General features: G+C 46.6%; 1 protein-coding gene across 1 annotated transcript in view; it reads right to left on the reverse strand.

Moving 5' to 3' along the window:
- Positions 1-12,574, reverse strand: part of E2f3 (E2F transcription factor 3) — a 71,310-nt gene extending 58,736 nt beyond the window's left edge. The window contains exon 1 of the mRNA XM_090356317.1: positions 12,516-12,574. Within this exon, the coding sequence (XP_090212443.1) occupies positions 12,516-12,533 (18 nt within the window). The 5' untranslated portion in view covers positions 12,534-12,574. The remainder of the gene's footprint in view (positions 1-12,515) is intronic.
- Between the last annotated feature and the right edge of the window lie 2,725 nt (positions 12,575-15,299).

Raw genomic sequence — 15,299 nt, forward strand, 5'->3', positions numbered from 1 at the left:
ATGGTTATGGCTGGAGCTAGCACTGTATACACGCAGTCGCTTTCAATATTCACAAGACCCCTGTGGTGGGGAAGGTTTCTCCTAATCTATCAGAAGAGAAAACTGGGTGTAGAGGCAAAGTGATAAAACTACGAAGCGATGAAGCTAGGTCTTAAAACCAAGCTGAGAAGTTGATCTTGAGCAGGTCTCTCTTAATTATCAGGTTGAGTCAATGATAAATATAAAACTTCCTCCCCCAAACCGCAGACTTTGATCCTTTCTTCTCCAAGCTCCAGAGAGGCTCCTTGTAGCCAATTAATATTATCCCTGATCATAAAACAGGCAGGGCTTCAGTTACCCACACAGAGCACGTTCCCTCTGCACCATCGACCAACAGTGGGAGAGTTGTGACTCACAGCTGAGTTCCAGGGGACGGTTAAACATAATGAAGTTAAAACCCAGTTCTGAGAAATCATCTGCTTGCAAATTTGATAAGGTTTTCAAAGATTGAAGTCTACCATACACACACACACACACACACACACACACACACACACACACACACACACACACAGTATATAAAATACATGAATAATTCCCTATTTCTGCATTTTCTTCCAGGTCTACTTCAGTGGTTCTCAGTCACTGATGACTGTTACCCAGAAGGCCACGTGGCAGTGTCTGGAGATAATGTTGACTGTCTTGTCTGCACGATGCTACTGCCATCTAGAGTGTAGAGGCCAGGGCTAAGTATGCTAGATGCATGGGACAGCCTTCTGTCAAGGAACTAGCTAGCCAACATGGCAAGTGGGCTGAAAGTGCTTTCCCTGAAAGCTTCCCAAAGCTTCTTTGGTCGTCATTCATACGGATCCACCTACTTCTTGAAGTTCAGATATCTAAGAACCTTCACTGATTTTCATAGGGTCTTCACTTTCTTCATCTCCCCTGTGTACCGTTGGACCACTAAGGGCCAAAGGACAAGTCAATCATCTGTGAAACCCCCAGATTTTCAGAACTACATCTACACAAATGCACAAAAGTAGGTGTTTAACACTTGCTCAAAAGTTTATTTTCTCCAAAGAGGGGAACGATGATAAATTCAGATTCAACCAACACTGGGCACCTCACATCTGGGAAGTGCCTTAATGAACTTTCTGCTTTATTCCCTATAAATGCTATCTCATTTAATCTTCTCCCTCAACAAGCAAAGCAGACAGGATCACTATTTTAGGTAACTGCAGCTCATAGATGGAATTTGCGAAAGGTCACATACTGGTAAGTGGCAAAGCATGTTTCTGGAGCCAGAACTTCAAGTCCCACACTCTGTCCATACCCCACTTCTGTGTCACAACCAATCCCTAGGGCTGAAAACTTGCCTCTTAATGATTACTCCCAGAACCAGCATGTCTGAGAATGCTAATGCTAATAAGGAAAATAGAAACATGAAAAGCTGGAAACCTTACCACATTATTCATGTGATCCTCCTAAGTTTTGCCTCCCAATATAGCAACAAAAACCAATGAGTTCAGGGAGGGTGCTGCAAGAAGGCTAAAATAGTTATGCACTTAAAAAACAATTATAAGCCAGTGTCAGTGGCTCACACCTCTAGTATTAGCTACTCAAGAAGCTAAGATCTGAGGATCATAGTTTGAAACCAGTCTGGGTATAAAGTCTGAGAGACCCATCCCTAAATATCTACCACAAAGCTGCAAGCAGAGGTATGGCTCAAGTGAGAACATGAAGCCCTGAGTTCAAATCCCAGTATCATCATTAAAAAAAAAAGAGAACTTCAAAGATATTTTACATGGCTTATTCTTCCTGCAAAGTAGTCAAGCACTCACTTTTAGACTTTTAATAAATAGAGCTTAAGAAAACAAATTCAGGATTTTACATTTTTAAACCCAAGAGTGCAGGAAATAAAGGCCATCTTGGTTTAGGGGCATAATTAGGTGACCTTTCTTTGTACACAGCACTCTCTAGCTGGCTTGGGGAGGTGGCAAACTGTGGGCTTTGTCAAAGCAGCTAGGAGCCTGGCAGATACCTGGTATGTGATAAATAACACCTGATGGTCTGTCTCCAGGAGCCCTGACAGTATTGATCCTCCCCCCAAAAAATCAACCTGATGGATTTGTCTTGTTTTCATATTATGGAGGGAAAAGTGGAACTAATGAAAGGTTTTTACGCTTTTTGGTGGCACCATATTCCTTGAACTCCCTTCTCTGAAAACCAAGATCAGTTCGTGGTCTGCTATAGTTTGACACCACTGTCACCTACGATTCCCCTCAGAAAGCGGATGATCTACATGTCATTCTCTGCCACCTAACTTCTCTTTCCACACAAAGGACACTCAGGCAATTCCCCATTCAGTCTCAGCCATTCCTCCAGCTCAAGAGTTTAAATGCTATGGGAAGAGGATGGGGGGAGGGAAAAGGGGACAAAAACCTGAGAAGGGTTATCAGTGCGTGAAGTAATGCTGCTTCTATCTGGAGAATATAACTGTAACCTATTAATTTCAATAAAAAAAATAAATGAAAAAATGCTATGGGAAGCAAAGATTCGGTGACGAACCTCCCTTCAGGTTTGCCTTGATAAGACCTGGAAACGGGAAGTTGATACTAGGGTGGACACGAGGTCTGGTCCCTAGGTTCTGCAAGTATGTTCTCTCTACATACAAGATTCCTGCCCTCACCTGGGCAATCCTGTTGAAGAACTTTCAGTGTTTGACTACCTACATCCAGACTTCACAGTTGCAGGAAATTAGATTTGTGTATTACTCTGATTAAGGATAGAGAAGGAGCTTAGAAATCTACACAGGAACAACTGCTTGAGGGAATTCTTATTACAGGTTGGGTATCCCTAATCTGAACACCTGAAATGTTCCAAAATGTAAAACTTTTTACCTAGTCATTCATACATTCCCCACAAATAGAAAATCACACATCATGAAATATCAGTCTCACATACAATAGTATTACAAGTTGTGTATAAAAATTACCTTCAAGCTACGTTGTGTAAGGTACACAGGTAACACAAATCAATTTTGTGTTTAGACCCGGGTCCTTTCCTTATATATGCAAATATCCCCCAAATCTGAAATTTAAAAAAACAACAACAAAAAAACAAGATTACAAATCTGAAGCTTTGAGCTTTTCCTTTCCTTGAGACTGGATCTACATAGCCCAGTCTGGCCTCAAACTTGTGATCCTCCTGCCTCTGCCTCCCATGGCGTGATCAAGCATTCATGACTAAGGAATATATATCAGGAAACACGTTGGATTACTTTTTTTGATAAGTATCTGGGTTCCCACTCACACACTTAAGGCCAAAGAAAGGATACCAACAGGGATAAGCTGAGACTTTGGAGTCAGGTTCCTTGGGTTTAATTCTGGTTGTCCCACTTACTAGTAGGGCCCTAAGCCAGGCCCTCCACCCCTGGCCGTTAATTTCCTCCTGGGTAGAACAAGGCTGGTAATAATACCCACTTCATAGGTGGTTCTGTGGATAATGTGCTAATGCGAGCAAAGCACTTAGTTTAGTGCCCTTGATACACATGGGCACTCTATAAACATTAGCTATTATTACTTCACAGACCAGAAACTGCTGAGTGGCAGCCCTTCAGCCAAATCTGGCCTAGAGACCTATTTTGTTTGGCCTGTACATTTTCCTTTTTAATTGAGCCAACATTTGAAAACTGGTAGATTTCTGGCATGTCAAGGTTGTGGATCTGGTACCATACAAGGCCTGCTTTGCCCTCTGGCAGCCTAGGCCTGGGGCAAGGTCCTATAGTCCCCTACAGATAGATAGCATCTTTCTTCTTTGTGCGAGGACAAGACACTCCACCCTCTCAATCACAGCCCCTCATACCCATTTACTTCCTGCCAAGCCCTTACATAACAGCAACCCCTATCCTAGACCTAGAATATCAATATTTCCTAATGGTTTTATTATTCCCTATACTGATGCCAGTCTAACCGGTCTCTCCTTCTGCTGAATTATTTTCTATCTCTTTACCACTGGCTTATGCTTTCCTAGGTGGGAACAGACTCCCTACTCTTCTCTCCACCTAGAAGTTTCAATGACAAGTGTACATTAAAATCACCTGAAATGTTTTAAAGACCTCATTCTCCCCGCTTCCCCCTCACCCCTCAGCACTTAAAAATTCTGGGAGAATCTGAGGTACATTCCAATATGCTGAGATTGGCACGCCTAGGAACCATGGCCTCCCTATGCGCATGGCCCACATAGAAGCTGGTGACTCTCATCTGCTCCTACTCTCTGTTGATCCTTACAGCTGAGAACTAGATGAGTCTTGCTTTCTTCCTGACTCCTGTTTAATCTTGCTTGAGATCAACTTGTATTTAAAGCTCCTCTCCTAAGACTGTAAACTTTAAGAGTGGGCAGATCACACCTCATAATTCTCTTGCACCCCCAATAAGACGAGCGGGGTGCCAAAGCCCATGGAAGATGTCTCATGAAAACAACTTTTCTCAAATACTTGAGTATCACAGCACAGAAGTCACTGCTGGGAATAGACGACAATGACCATGGCAGAAGACTGATTCCCTCCAAGGGCACAGGTGAGGGGAGTTAGTCAAGAACATGGAAGATTATGATGAAAAACATGGCAGACTATGATATGCCACAAGTCACTTAAGGATGGGAAAGAATCCAACACTGGGGAGTCAAGGGTCCATGACAGTTACCTCATGGGGGCTTTGAAGGAACAATGGGAAGGAAGGCAGTGTGGGGAGTAAAACACGGGGAGAAAAGAACCACAAGCAAAACGGACTAAAAGGCAATCTACATCCATTTGAAATCAGGGGCTGTGGTAGCATTAAGGTGAGAACAGTGGGAAGTAGTCTGGGAAAAGGTATGATTTCATTGTACCTGGAATGCCTTAAAACATGGGCACAATTTTTTTTAAGTCCCAGAAGCAGCCACTAAAGGCTGCAGGTCTCATCTAAGAGCCAGGAAGGCAGCGGGAGAAAAGAATAAACAACATAGAAAAATGAATCGCGAGGAAGAAGGGAAAAGACAAGCATGCATGCAGGTTCAACTGCTTCTGTGGAGCAAGACCTATGTGGGGGAACCTCCATGTCAGCCAGGGTTCAGGAGCTTAGAAGCCCCAATTTAGTCCCCAATTTGTCCCCTTTAGTCATAAGCCATGGTTTACAGTATGGAAGTGAAATTATGTTAATAGTGCAATTCATATTAATATTACCACTTTATTAACACATTTAATCACAGAAATAAAGGTTGTATTCATGACACTGTGACTACTGGTAGTACTGGAAGAAGCTCATTCTTCTGTTCTTTCTCCCAAGTCAATGGACAGCTTATAAAGAAAGACAAAGACCCCAGATCTTAATGATTGCATTAGGCAATGCCATCCTGCGGTCATTCCTCCCTCTTCTCACCACCACCATTTTTTTAGAGGTGCATGTAGGTTGAAAATGATCACTAGAGGCTAGCTAAGAAAATGTCAAAATGACAGCCCAAGAAGTGACTATGAAAGAAAGAGAACAACTCCATTGTGCAGCTATTTGACAACAGCGTGCCTAGCACGTTCATTCAAACTTTCTTCTTACCCATACAGGAGGTGTAGATGGGGAACTGAAGGCAGATAAAAGCTTTTGCCCAGTCATATAAATGGTCAGTACAGTTGGAATAGAAACTAGGCATCAGCTCCAAACTCTATTACTTAACTTTATATTCAGCTGTCATTTTACCTTTTAGGAAGGGAGTGTGAATGTTATGTACACAAGATTTCTTCTCTTCAAGGGCCTGCTGGAGCTAAAGCGAAGTATGGGCCTCAGAGATCCTGCTCTGCTTATATACTTCTGGAACCCCAAAGCATCAGAAATGAAGAGTTGGGCAACAGTGGCTTTCCTGTAATCCTAGTGACCCAGTAGACTGAGATATGAAGAACAATGTGGTTCAAAGCCAGTTTGGACAGAAAAGTCTACAAGGAGACTCCATCTCCAAAATAACCAGCAAAAAGCTGGGCTGGAGATGTGGTTTAGGTGGCAGATTCAGCTGAGCAAGGGTGAGTTAGTTCAAAGCCTGATTTTAAAAAATAGAAAAAGAAAACAACAACAAAGAAATGCATAGGGCAGAAGGGGAGTGAAATTTATGATGCCCATGTGATGAATCCAAATTCATGCCCTTGAGAATCATACAAACAAAATCAGGACAAAGCATTTCTCAGTAGACTCTCCATAGCATACTGGAGGACACCCCGCTTCCCCATACACACACCTGCCTCCCCCCCCCAAAAAAAAGATTCTCTAGAGTGACCAAGCAAGAACTAGACAGTAGGGCAAGAAGATTCCATTTCTTCACTCAAAAAAAAAAAAAAAATCCCCAGGCAGAAATCAGATTCACAGATAGCTACACTCTTTATCAATTGCTACTTAGTATTTACTGGTTTTTAGCCCCTGCCATACAAAGTAACTTTCTGGCTGCTGGATTACAGATAAATTATAAAATCCTGCCCCTAAGAGCAAATGAACTTTATTCAGCCATGTTGGATTATGTTTCATTACAAGGCTGATTCACAGTTTGATGCAATTCTGTTTAAGCTTTCTCAGTTCCACAAGTAAAATAAAGTACTTTAAGGGAATTAGTTCTGGCTTTGAGGGGATGACTTCCTCTGGAAGAGTTAACTTATCAACCACTTGGCCACAGCACAGGAACAAACCATTTGAAGAATATCTTGGCCAAAGCCACAGTTCTATGGCCCTGGGCAGTCAACTACTCAGGATTCAGGCCCAGGATGAAAACAAACACAAAACATCTCCCTCCCATTTCCATCTCTCAACAAATTCCAAATCCAGGATGTAATCTGTGAAAAAAATACATGCTTCACTTTTGGGGGACTAGAAATATATCCATAGAAAACCAAATCTGTAAGTATCGAATAAAACTTTAAAAAATACCATTATCAGGCCAGGAGTTTGGCCTAGTGGTAGAGTGCTTGCCTAGCATGCATGAAGATACAGGTTCGATTCCTCGGTACCACATACATAGAAAAAAGCCTGAAATGGTGCTGATGCTCAAGTGGTAGAGCTCTAGCCTTGAGAAAGTCCAAGGACAGTGCTCAGGCCCTGAGCTCAAGCCCAGGACTGGCAAAAAATAAATAAATAAAAATACCATTATCAGGTTTCCATGATAGTCACTTGTTTCATTTTATAATTCCTTTTCAACTTCTGAAGTAGTTGACTTTAGTTATCTTTAGGAAGAAGTTACTCAACAGTGAATTGTTTAAAGGACACTTTTCTACTTGCAACCCCCCACCCCCCAGTATGTAACCACTCCTGCTAGAAATATAAAATGTATCCTACACATTGCACTTTTCCCAGATGGTACCTAAGACATAATTTGGCAAAAGAAGCTTCTGGTTAACTATGTGTTTCCAGTTCTGGCTTTGTCCTCCATGAACAGGTCAAGTAGTTAACTGCCTTGAGCACCCACAAAAGCAGAGGGCTGAGCCTGATGCTCTCAGACTGTCATAAGTATCAAGTATTGCCTAGGTTAACCTGAAGTATGGTCTGAAGGATTAGCAAGTATTAGGAATGGTGCCAGGGTACTACAAATGGCCTAGTCAATGGTCTAGGGGGAACAAAAACCATACAAGTCTGCTTGCTTTTCTCCTTTATGCTCCTTCCCGCTGCAATTCCATCAGCTGTTAATTCTCAACTGCTCCCAAGCTCTAGCTGATCTAAAATCCTGCCTTGGTTTACAAAGCAAAGCTTGAGGGTGTATTCCCCAGGGGGAACTTCAGGATACCACCCAGTAGGCTTTATTACTTTGTTCATAGTTGTTTTATCAGTGGTGGGGCTTGAACTCAGGGCCTATGCACTGTCCCTAAGTTTCTTGTGCTCAAGACTAGTGCTACCACTGAGCCACAGTGCCACTTCTGCTTTTTTGAGCAGTTAATTAGAAATAAGAGTCTCAAAGGGACTTTTTTGTCTAGGAGGGCTTCTAACCACGATTCTCAGATCTCAGCCTCTTGAGTAGCAGCATCTGGCTGTTCAGTTTTCCTGCAGGCAACAGTGGTGGCCATAGAACTAAACAGCATTAACGCAGGAGGTTGAAAATGTATTCCATAAATTATGTACTGTAGGGGAAAGTGTTCAAAGCAAAAGTATATATATGTGAAACAAACCATTTTCCCCTTTCTGAGAGAAAAAATCTACTTATGTTGCCTTATACCCCATTTACTCTACCTCACCTTGCCTTCTTTTGTGTAACTTTCCTTTGCGCAAGATACATTTCCCCCAGTCATTCTTAGAAGCCAGTCAGGACCAAAGAGGAAGGAGATACATAAGTGGTTTCCTCTACTTTACTTCTTTGTCAGTTATTCACCCTTCTTAGGCCTATGAAAAATTATTAGCAGAAAAGAGGGTTTTAGCAATTGTAAATACAGCCCTGGACACCATGTTTAAATAGAAAAAAAAGCATGAAACCACCACACACTGAGGCCACCACATACTTAATATCTTTGAAGAGTTCAGGGCTGTTTTCATTGAGAAAACACAGAATCTGATAAGGGCTGAAAGGTATTTTTTTTTTTAAACTTGCATTGGGTAATTTTATGTGAATCTATAAGGGACCTGATTTGATTTTCACTCATTCTAACTAAATCATTAGGATTATTAGAAAGTATACAGGCCAAAGAAACTGGTGGTTTACACCAGCTGCTTAGGAGGCTGAGAACGGGAGGATCACTGTTCAAGGCCAGCCTAAGCATAAAAGTTGAAGTGAGTCCCTCTTAATCGTTGGGTGAAGTACTAAATGTGTTATTCTACTTACGGAAGAGCCCGGCACCAAACCAACCTAGGCAGAAATGTCCAAAAGACTATCTCAACACCCCAGCTACAGTAGGAAATAAAAAATGATAGGATATAAATGGTCCTAATGGACAAATAGACAGAAATGAGACCATTATCTGAAAAATAACAAGTGCAAAAAGAGCTGGAGGCACAGTTCAGCGGTACAGCCCCTTGCTTAGCCAAGCCTAAACTCCTGAGTTCAAAGGAACTCAAACTCAATGCTACCAAAAAAAAAAAAGTGTGTGTGTGTGGGGGGGGCGGGAATCTGGGAGTTGACTAGCTTAAGAAAGTGGGCAAACAGGATATTTAGACATCAGGTTAAGTTAGAAAACTAGCCAGAAAATGAACTTACAAGTCCACATCATGGGGAAAGGGGTTAAATGCTGGGTGGTGTATGTATAGGGATGTCAACTAAGACCCAAGAGTTTAAAGGAAAACTACTGTTTCTTATCTTTGAGAAACCACAATATAGCTTTCCTCTGCCTTTCAATCTCCAGGTGTTGGTACTTATTCGTGTCTAAGCTTAGAGTATTATTTTCTGTTTTCAACTCTGCTTTACATAGCACATTAATCTCAGATCCCACCCTTCTTCCAAGTATTACACAAGGTGGTGATTTAGAGAGAGAAATCCCTTCCTGTTCACAAACTGAGGTGTGCGCGCTCTCTCTCTCTCTGTGCCTCGGTTAAGGGCGCTTTGTCTCAGGATGATTATGGTGGCGCCCTTGGTACTGATTATAGAGGAGCTATTTGTACTGCCCAAGTCTGGGCACTGCATTATATTAAAACTTCCATTTTGGGGTATGAAATGACTAAAAATTCTCTCCCAGCTCACACTTGGCATCAGCCATACATCTCAGCAGAAGCAAGATTATTGAGTAGAGAACCACAGGAACCCAGCATTTTTCTTCTTTTATACTTGTGCAGGAAAAGAGACCCTGCTGAAATAGCACCTATGGCTTCTCCATTCTTAAATGAATATTTCAAACACTGAAGGTTGTTTCCCAAAGTATAATCAGCAGGTTGCTATGACTGGATTAAATTCAAGCTGATAGGACAGGACATTGCCTGTTGTACTAATAGATCTCAAATTTTCTGGAAGGAGGAAACCAATTTAGCTTCTTTCTAGAACAATGCAGAGGCAGATGATGATGAATCCTGTCTGGTCTGTTCCAGGGAATAGCATCTTTGACTCGGTTTCTTTGGAGAATATCCATTTTCAAGTTTGACCAATCCACACTGAATTTATGCGGTGCATATCTCTGACACAGTCAAGGCTGGCAAGTTCACTTCTAACAAAAGCCACTAGGCAGAAACTGCATGCAAAAGTTAGTGGTTGCATGGAACCAGGAGTGGAATGGAACTCAGGCGAAAACACAAGGATGAGCTGACCTCAATTTGAGCTGACCAAAGGCACAGGTTCAGAAGCTCCCTACCACCAACTCTACAGACACATCTTTCTGCAATGTCCCCATTTTATCCACTGCTAGGACAGCCATGCTTTCCAAAGTCTAAAATGTAAATTACCTAGGTATGCTTAATTACATATCACTTCAGAAGACTTTGAACCATTCTGCTCAGATATGCATTGGGAATTTCGATGCTATAAATATATATGATGTATACACACACATGTATCTGATTACTAATGTTACTAGGTCTCTATTATTTGCTAGGTCCAGTGCTAAGCATTTTATGTGTCACCGTAATTTGACTCTTCAAAAAGTACCTTAAAGGTTGTATTATTATCGTCTCTGTCACAGAAAAGAAAGTAAAGTTTTGGGAGATAATTTGCTCCTGGTTCTTGGATGTCCCTGAGACAGAACTTGGAAATAGAATCAGATGGGTATGCAACTCTGGTGACCTGAAGAACTCTCAACCACTTCTTGGCCTTATCTTTGGGCAATCACTTCTCCATCCCATCTTGTAGTTCCTGCTCAGGGAAAGAATATAAATAAAATTCCAAGACTTAACTGGAAGCCTAATACAGTTTTGATGTAAAGAAAAAAGAAATCAAACTTTACATGCATTGCCTAAATAATTTCCTACCCCCCTCTCCCCAGAACAAATAGCTCTTAAAAGCATAGATTAACCAATGATTCAGCCTGCATTACAGCCTTATGTAAAAATGCTTCTGCATATGTATAAGTTGCATTTATATTCCCATAATGAAAAATAGGTTGGAGTGTCTAAGTCCAAAGGAATATATATTCCTAGAATAATAACCTCATGGATAGAAGGATAAAGTTTTGAAATAACTTGGATGGCGCTAAGGGCAAATTTTTAGACTTTAAATACTCAAAATACAGTGAACTACACATAAATTTGGCTAGACAGTCTTGGAGACCTGGTTCAAAAAGCCCTATAAGATTAAAAAATAATTCAGTGGTCTCACAATTTCCCATTATCAAAACTACCTCCTCTAAGTCTGAATCCAATCCAAGAAGTATGTCAATAGCTGGCTGTTTCAGGTTAGGTTTATGATATAGTATCAGAGCTGTAGGGGGTGGGGTGAAGTAAATAAATACCAAAAATATATCCTAGTATGGTTAGGTCAAGCCAGTAAGAGCATTTAATGCTACTAAAAGCGTAGAATGTTCTTGTGACTGAGAGAATCCAGCACACTGGATACTGTATGTGTGAGAAGGTACTGTACTCAGTTTCCCCCCTGCTGGCAGACCCTAGTCACTAAAGAAGCTGTGAGCGTCTGACTTGAAATTGTACCACACATCCCCAACCAAGTATCTCTGAGAATGGAAAGCAGTTATGATCCAACCCTGGGAAAAAATTAAAAACAGAAAGGAAATTAAAATTTCTTTTAATAATTCCCAAACTCATCCCGGTTTTCTTTTCCCTCCTTCCATGTGCATGTGCCTCTATGCATACTTTCTTAAAGACCCCCAGCAAAAATCTTGATTCTGCAAAAAAAAAAAAAAAAAAAATTCAATATAATAAGCCCATTTGGAGCTGAGACGAGATGAGGTCCACGAGTGGATGTGTAATCGAGCAAAACAACCCCATTCATCGGAGTCCGGTTCAGTTCTAACCTGGTCGGGGCCAAGCCTTAACCACGAGGGTGAAGACCAAGAGGTATGGAGGAAGGAATGAAGGAGAAAAAAAGGAGAAAGGGGGAGACCTTCCCAGCCACACTTCTTTCTAGTAGCAACAAAAAGAGAAGCCGCATACTGACCTAAATCATCTCTCAAAGGCGCTTTATAAATGACAGGGACAAAGGGAGGGGGAGGCGGGTGGCCTGGGAACCCTACAGACAACCCTACCCTCTGACCTGCCCCCTCCCCCTCCAGCACAAGGGACGGCGACTGAAGAAAACAGAGCCCAACTCGGCCCAGGGCGAGGAGCCCCCCCTCCCGTTTTCCATCGCCCATCCATCCGCCCCCAAGGAGGAGGAGGAGGGGGGGGTAAAAAAAAAAAAGACTGGTAAACACCGAGCCCACCCCCTGGGGCGATCACTCCCCGCCTGGGGTGGGGGGTCCCTAAAACCAGAGGCCGGGGCATTTACTTAGTTAAGATTTTTCTTGCTTACTCATTTCCCTCGAGCACCCAACCCCCCGTTCCCACTCCAAAACCCCGCTCAACCGCCTACCCTCCCGGCTTCAGCCTCCCACCGAACCCCGACCGCCCCCCCCACGGCGGCGGCGGCGGCTCCCCCCTTCGCCCCCCCCACTAGTCGTCCCGGTCACTAACCTGCTGCTGTAAGGGCATTTCCGAAACACCCTGGCTCCGGGGGGGAGGTGGGGGGCCGGCTGGAGAGGGGGACCGGAGGGCCGCACAGACCCGCGGCGCCGGGCGAGGGCGGGCGCCGGTGGAGGGAGGGGGGATGGGGACAGGAGAGGGAGGGTGGCGGTACCGGGGGCGGGTGCGAGGGCGCTGGGACCGTCCCAGGCCAGGGAGCCGGCGAGCAGGAGGAAGTGGGTGCCCCCCTCTCCCCCTCCAGCGCCCCCTCCCGCCGCCGCCTCCTCCCCAGTCACAGGCGCGTCCTCCGCGCACGTGTGCGAAACGTCACCGGCGGGTCCCGGAGAGAGGGACAGACCCGGGCGGCGGGACGGGAACCCGGCTGCCCCCGCCCTCCGTCGCTGGGGAGGCGGGGAGGGGGGGGACGGAGCGGGAGGGGAAGGGGGGGAGGTGTGGAAAGGAAGGGGCAAGGGGAGAGGCGGGTCAAGGGCAGGCCCCGGGCCCGGTGTGCAAGGCCCCGGCGCGCGGGCCACGCGGGCGCCGCCGCTGCCACCACCAGGATGCACCCAGGCCGGAGCTGCGAGCAGCCCGCTGGCCCCTCACCCCACACGGCCCACGCCCCGGCCCCTCACCCCGCTTCCAGTCCCCCGCTCTCCCCTTAGGCCACCCCAGCCCCTTTGTTGCCAGGAGTTAGGTTTCTCCCCCCCCACACACTTCATGTGTCAAGCGCAGCCCAGCAGAGCCCCCCGCTCTCCAAGCACGCCTCGGGGACCCCCGGCCGCCCGTGGGCCTCGGGAGCCTGATAGGGATGATCACGTCCATAGGTTACCACCCCCACCCCAGATTCCAACCCCAAGGGTCCCCCCCTCACTCTTCAGATCACTGCTCCCTCCCCCACCCCCTTCTCCATCCGGGGCGTGACCCCTTCCTACGCCCGAGAAAGAGGAAGCTTCGAGTTGGAGGGGAGGGTAGTGTGGGGGGGGGGTAGGGAAAAGTGCAGGAAAAGAAGTAAGGGGTGGGGGTGGGGGCTGCGAAAAGTTTTGCAGTGTTTGACGTGGTTTATGCCAAGGCGATCCCCGCTGCCCCACGCGCCCGGCTGGGACCACCACTCCCCTCCCCCGACCCTCCCGAAGCAACTCGGGTGGGGAAGGGAACACACACAAGTCTTTAACAATAAGTCCTCTGGCTGGAAGGGCAGCCGCCCGCCGAGGCCCACGAGGCTCGGCCACGCGCTCTTGGCCCGGCGGCCTGCAGCGCGCGCGCCCGCCACCCCACGCCGGGCGAACCCATCCTCCCACCTGGGCCGGGGACGGTGGGGAGGGAGGAGGGTATTACCGGAGGGCCGCCGCCGCCGCTGCTGCTGCTGCTGCTACTGCTGCGTCCCAGCGCTGGTGGCTGCTGCAGCAGCCCGGCTCTGCTGGAGGGTCCGTGTGGCGTGGTGTAGAGGAGGCTGCCGGCGGTGGGCTCCGCGCCGGGGGCACTGGGGAGAAGGGGGCCGGCGGCGAGGGCGCCGCTTTGGAGGGAGGAGGAACAGGAGGTGGTGGAAGTGTTCGTGGTGAGAATCTGGATGTATGCGCCCGGGGTGGCGGCGGCAGCGGCGGCGGCGAAACCCGGGCTGGCCAGCAGTGCCCTTTTGTCCATGGAGGCTGCAGCGGCGGCGGCGGCGGCGACGACAGCCGCCCCCTCCCCACCCCCGGCGGTCACCAGGTACTGCTCCAGGGCGGGCTGGATCCCCTTTCTCATCTCTCGTTCCTGCTCTCTTTTTTTAAAAAGTGTTACGATATATTAATTTATTGCTTTCAATTTCTTTTATTATTTGCAGTCGGAGTTTCCAAGTCTCTCCTCCTTCTCTCCTCCCTGCCCGGCGCTTCCGAGCCCCCTCTCTCTCTTTTTTTTATTTTTCCGTACCGAACAGGCCCCCGGGGCCAAAAATAATCGGGGCTCTGGAGAGAGGAGGGTCCCGGCCGCACGGATATCAGACCCCGATGGGGGATGGAGGCGTCGGGGGCAGCCGATGCAACGGATTGCGAGGCGGTGGCGGCAGCCCGGGTGCTGCGGCCGGCAGCTGAAAAATGGCTCCAGGAAGCTGCTGCTGACAATGAATGAAGGGATACGGTTTACGCGCCAAGGTCCTCCCGCGAAACTCAGATTTCCCGCCGGCTTTTCAAACCATATTTGCATGTCTCCGCCCCTCAACCCGCCGAGGTCCGTTCCCACAGCCCATTGGGTCTCCATCCCCTTACTTCAGTCCCAATTGCGGAGCAGAGACGCGACTGCCTGGCTTCCATTGGCTGCCTTGCATTACGGTTACCGGGACGACGGGGTGGGGGTAGGGGGGCTCTATTTGCATAAACCATCTTGATTGGCTGGAACCACAGGCAAGGGTTGGTTTTTTTTTTTAAAGGGGTGGGGACGTTTTCCTTCTCTCCCACGGAAGACCACGCCCATCGTAGGCTCCGCCCCTCCCCCTCCCGCCAGCTGGGCAGGCACCGCTGACCTGGGCAGGGACTCGAGTTCCGCAGACTCAGTGTGGATCTAGTTTAGAGTGCAAGTTTCGCTTTTGAAAACCGTCAAGGTGACGAAAGGGACACTTTCTGGGACCCCCTTTTCCTTTAGCCCGTAGGTGGAATAGATGAGACACTGCAAGAGATTCTCTCACTGATGTGCCCAGAGCACGTGGACGATGCTGGCAGACGGAAACTGAGACCTTTAAACCGGGGGTTTCTCCCTTCCCTGAAAAACCAGCCAATGCCAGGGAAGTTGCTGATCGCGAGGCCAAGGCTGACAGACAGAAGC

Source organism: Megascapheus bottae, chromosome 22 (assembly GCF_031878675.1).
Source record: "Megascapheus bottae isolate mThoBot1 chromosome 22, mThoBot2.hap1, whole genome shotgun sequence".
Lineage (NCBI taxonomy): Eukaryota > Metazoa > Chordata > Mammalia > Rodentia > Geomyidae > Megascapheus > Megascapheus bottae.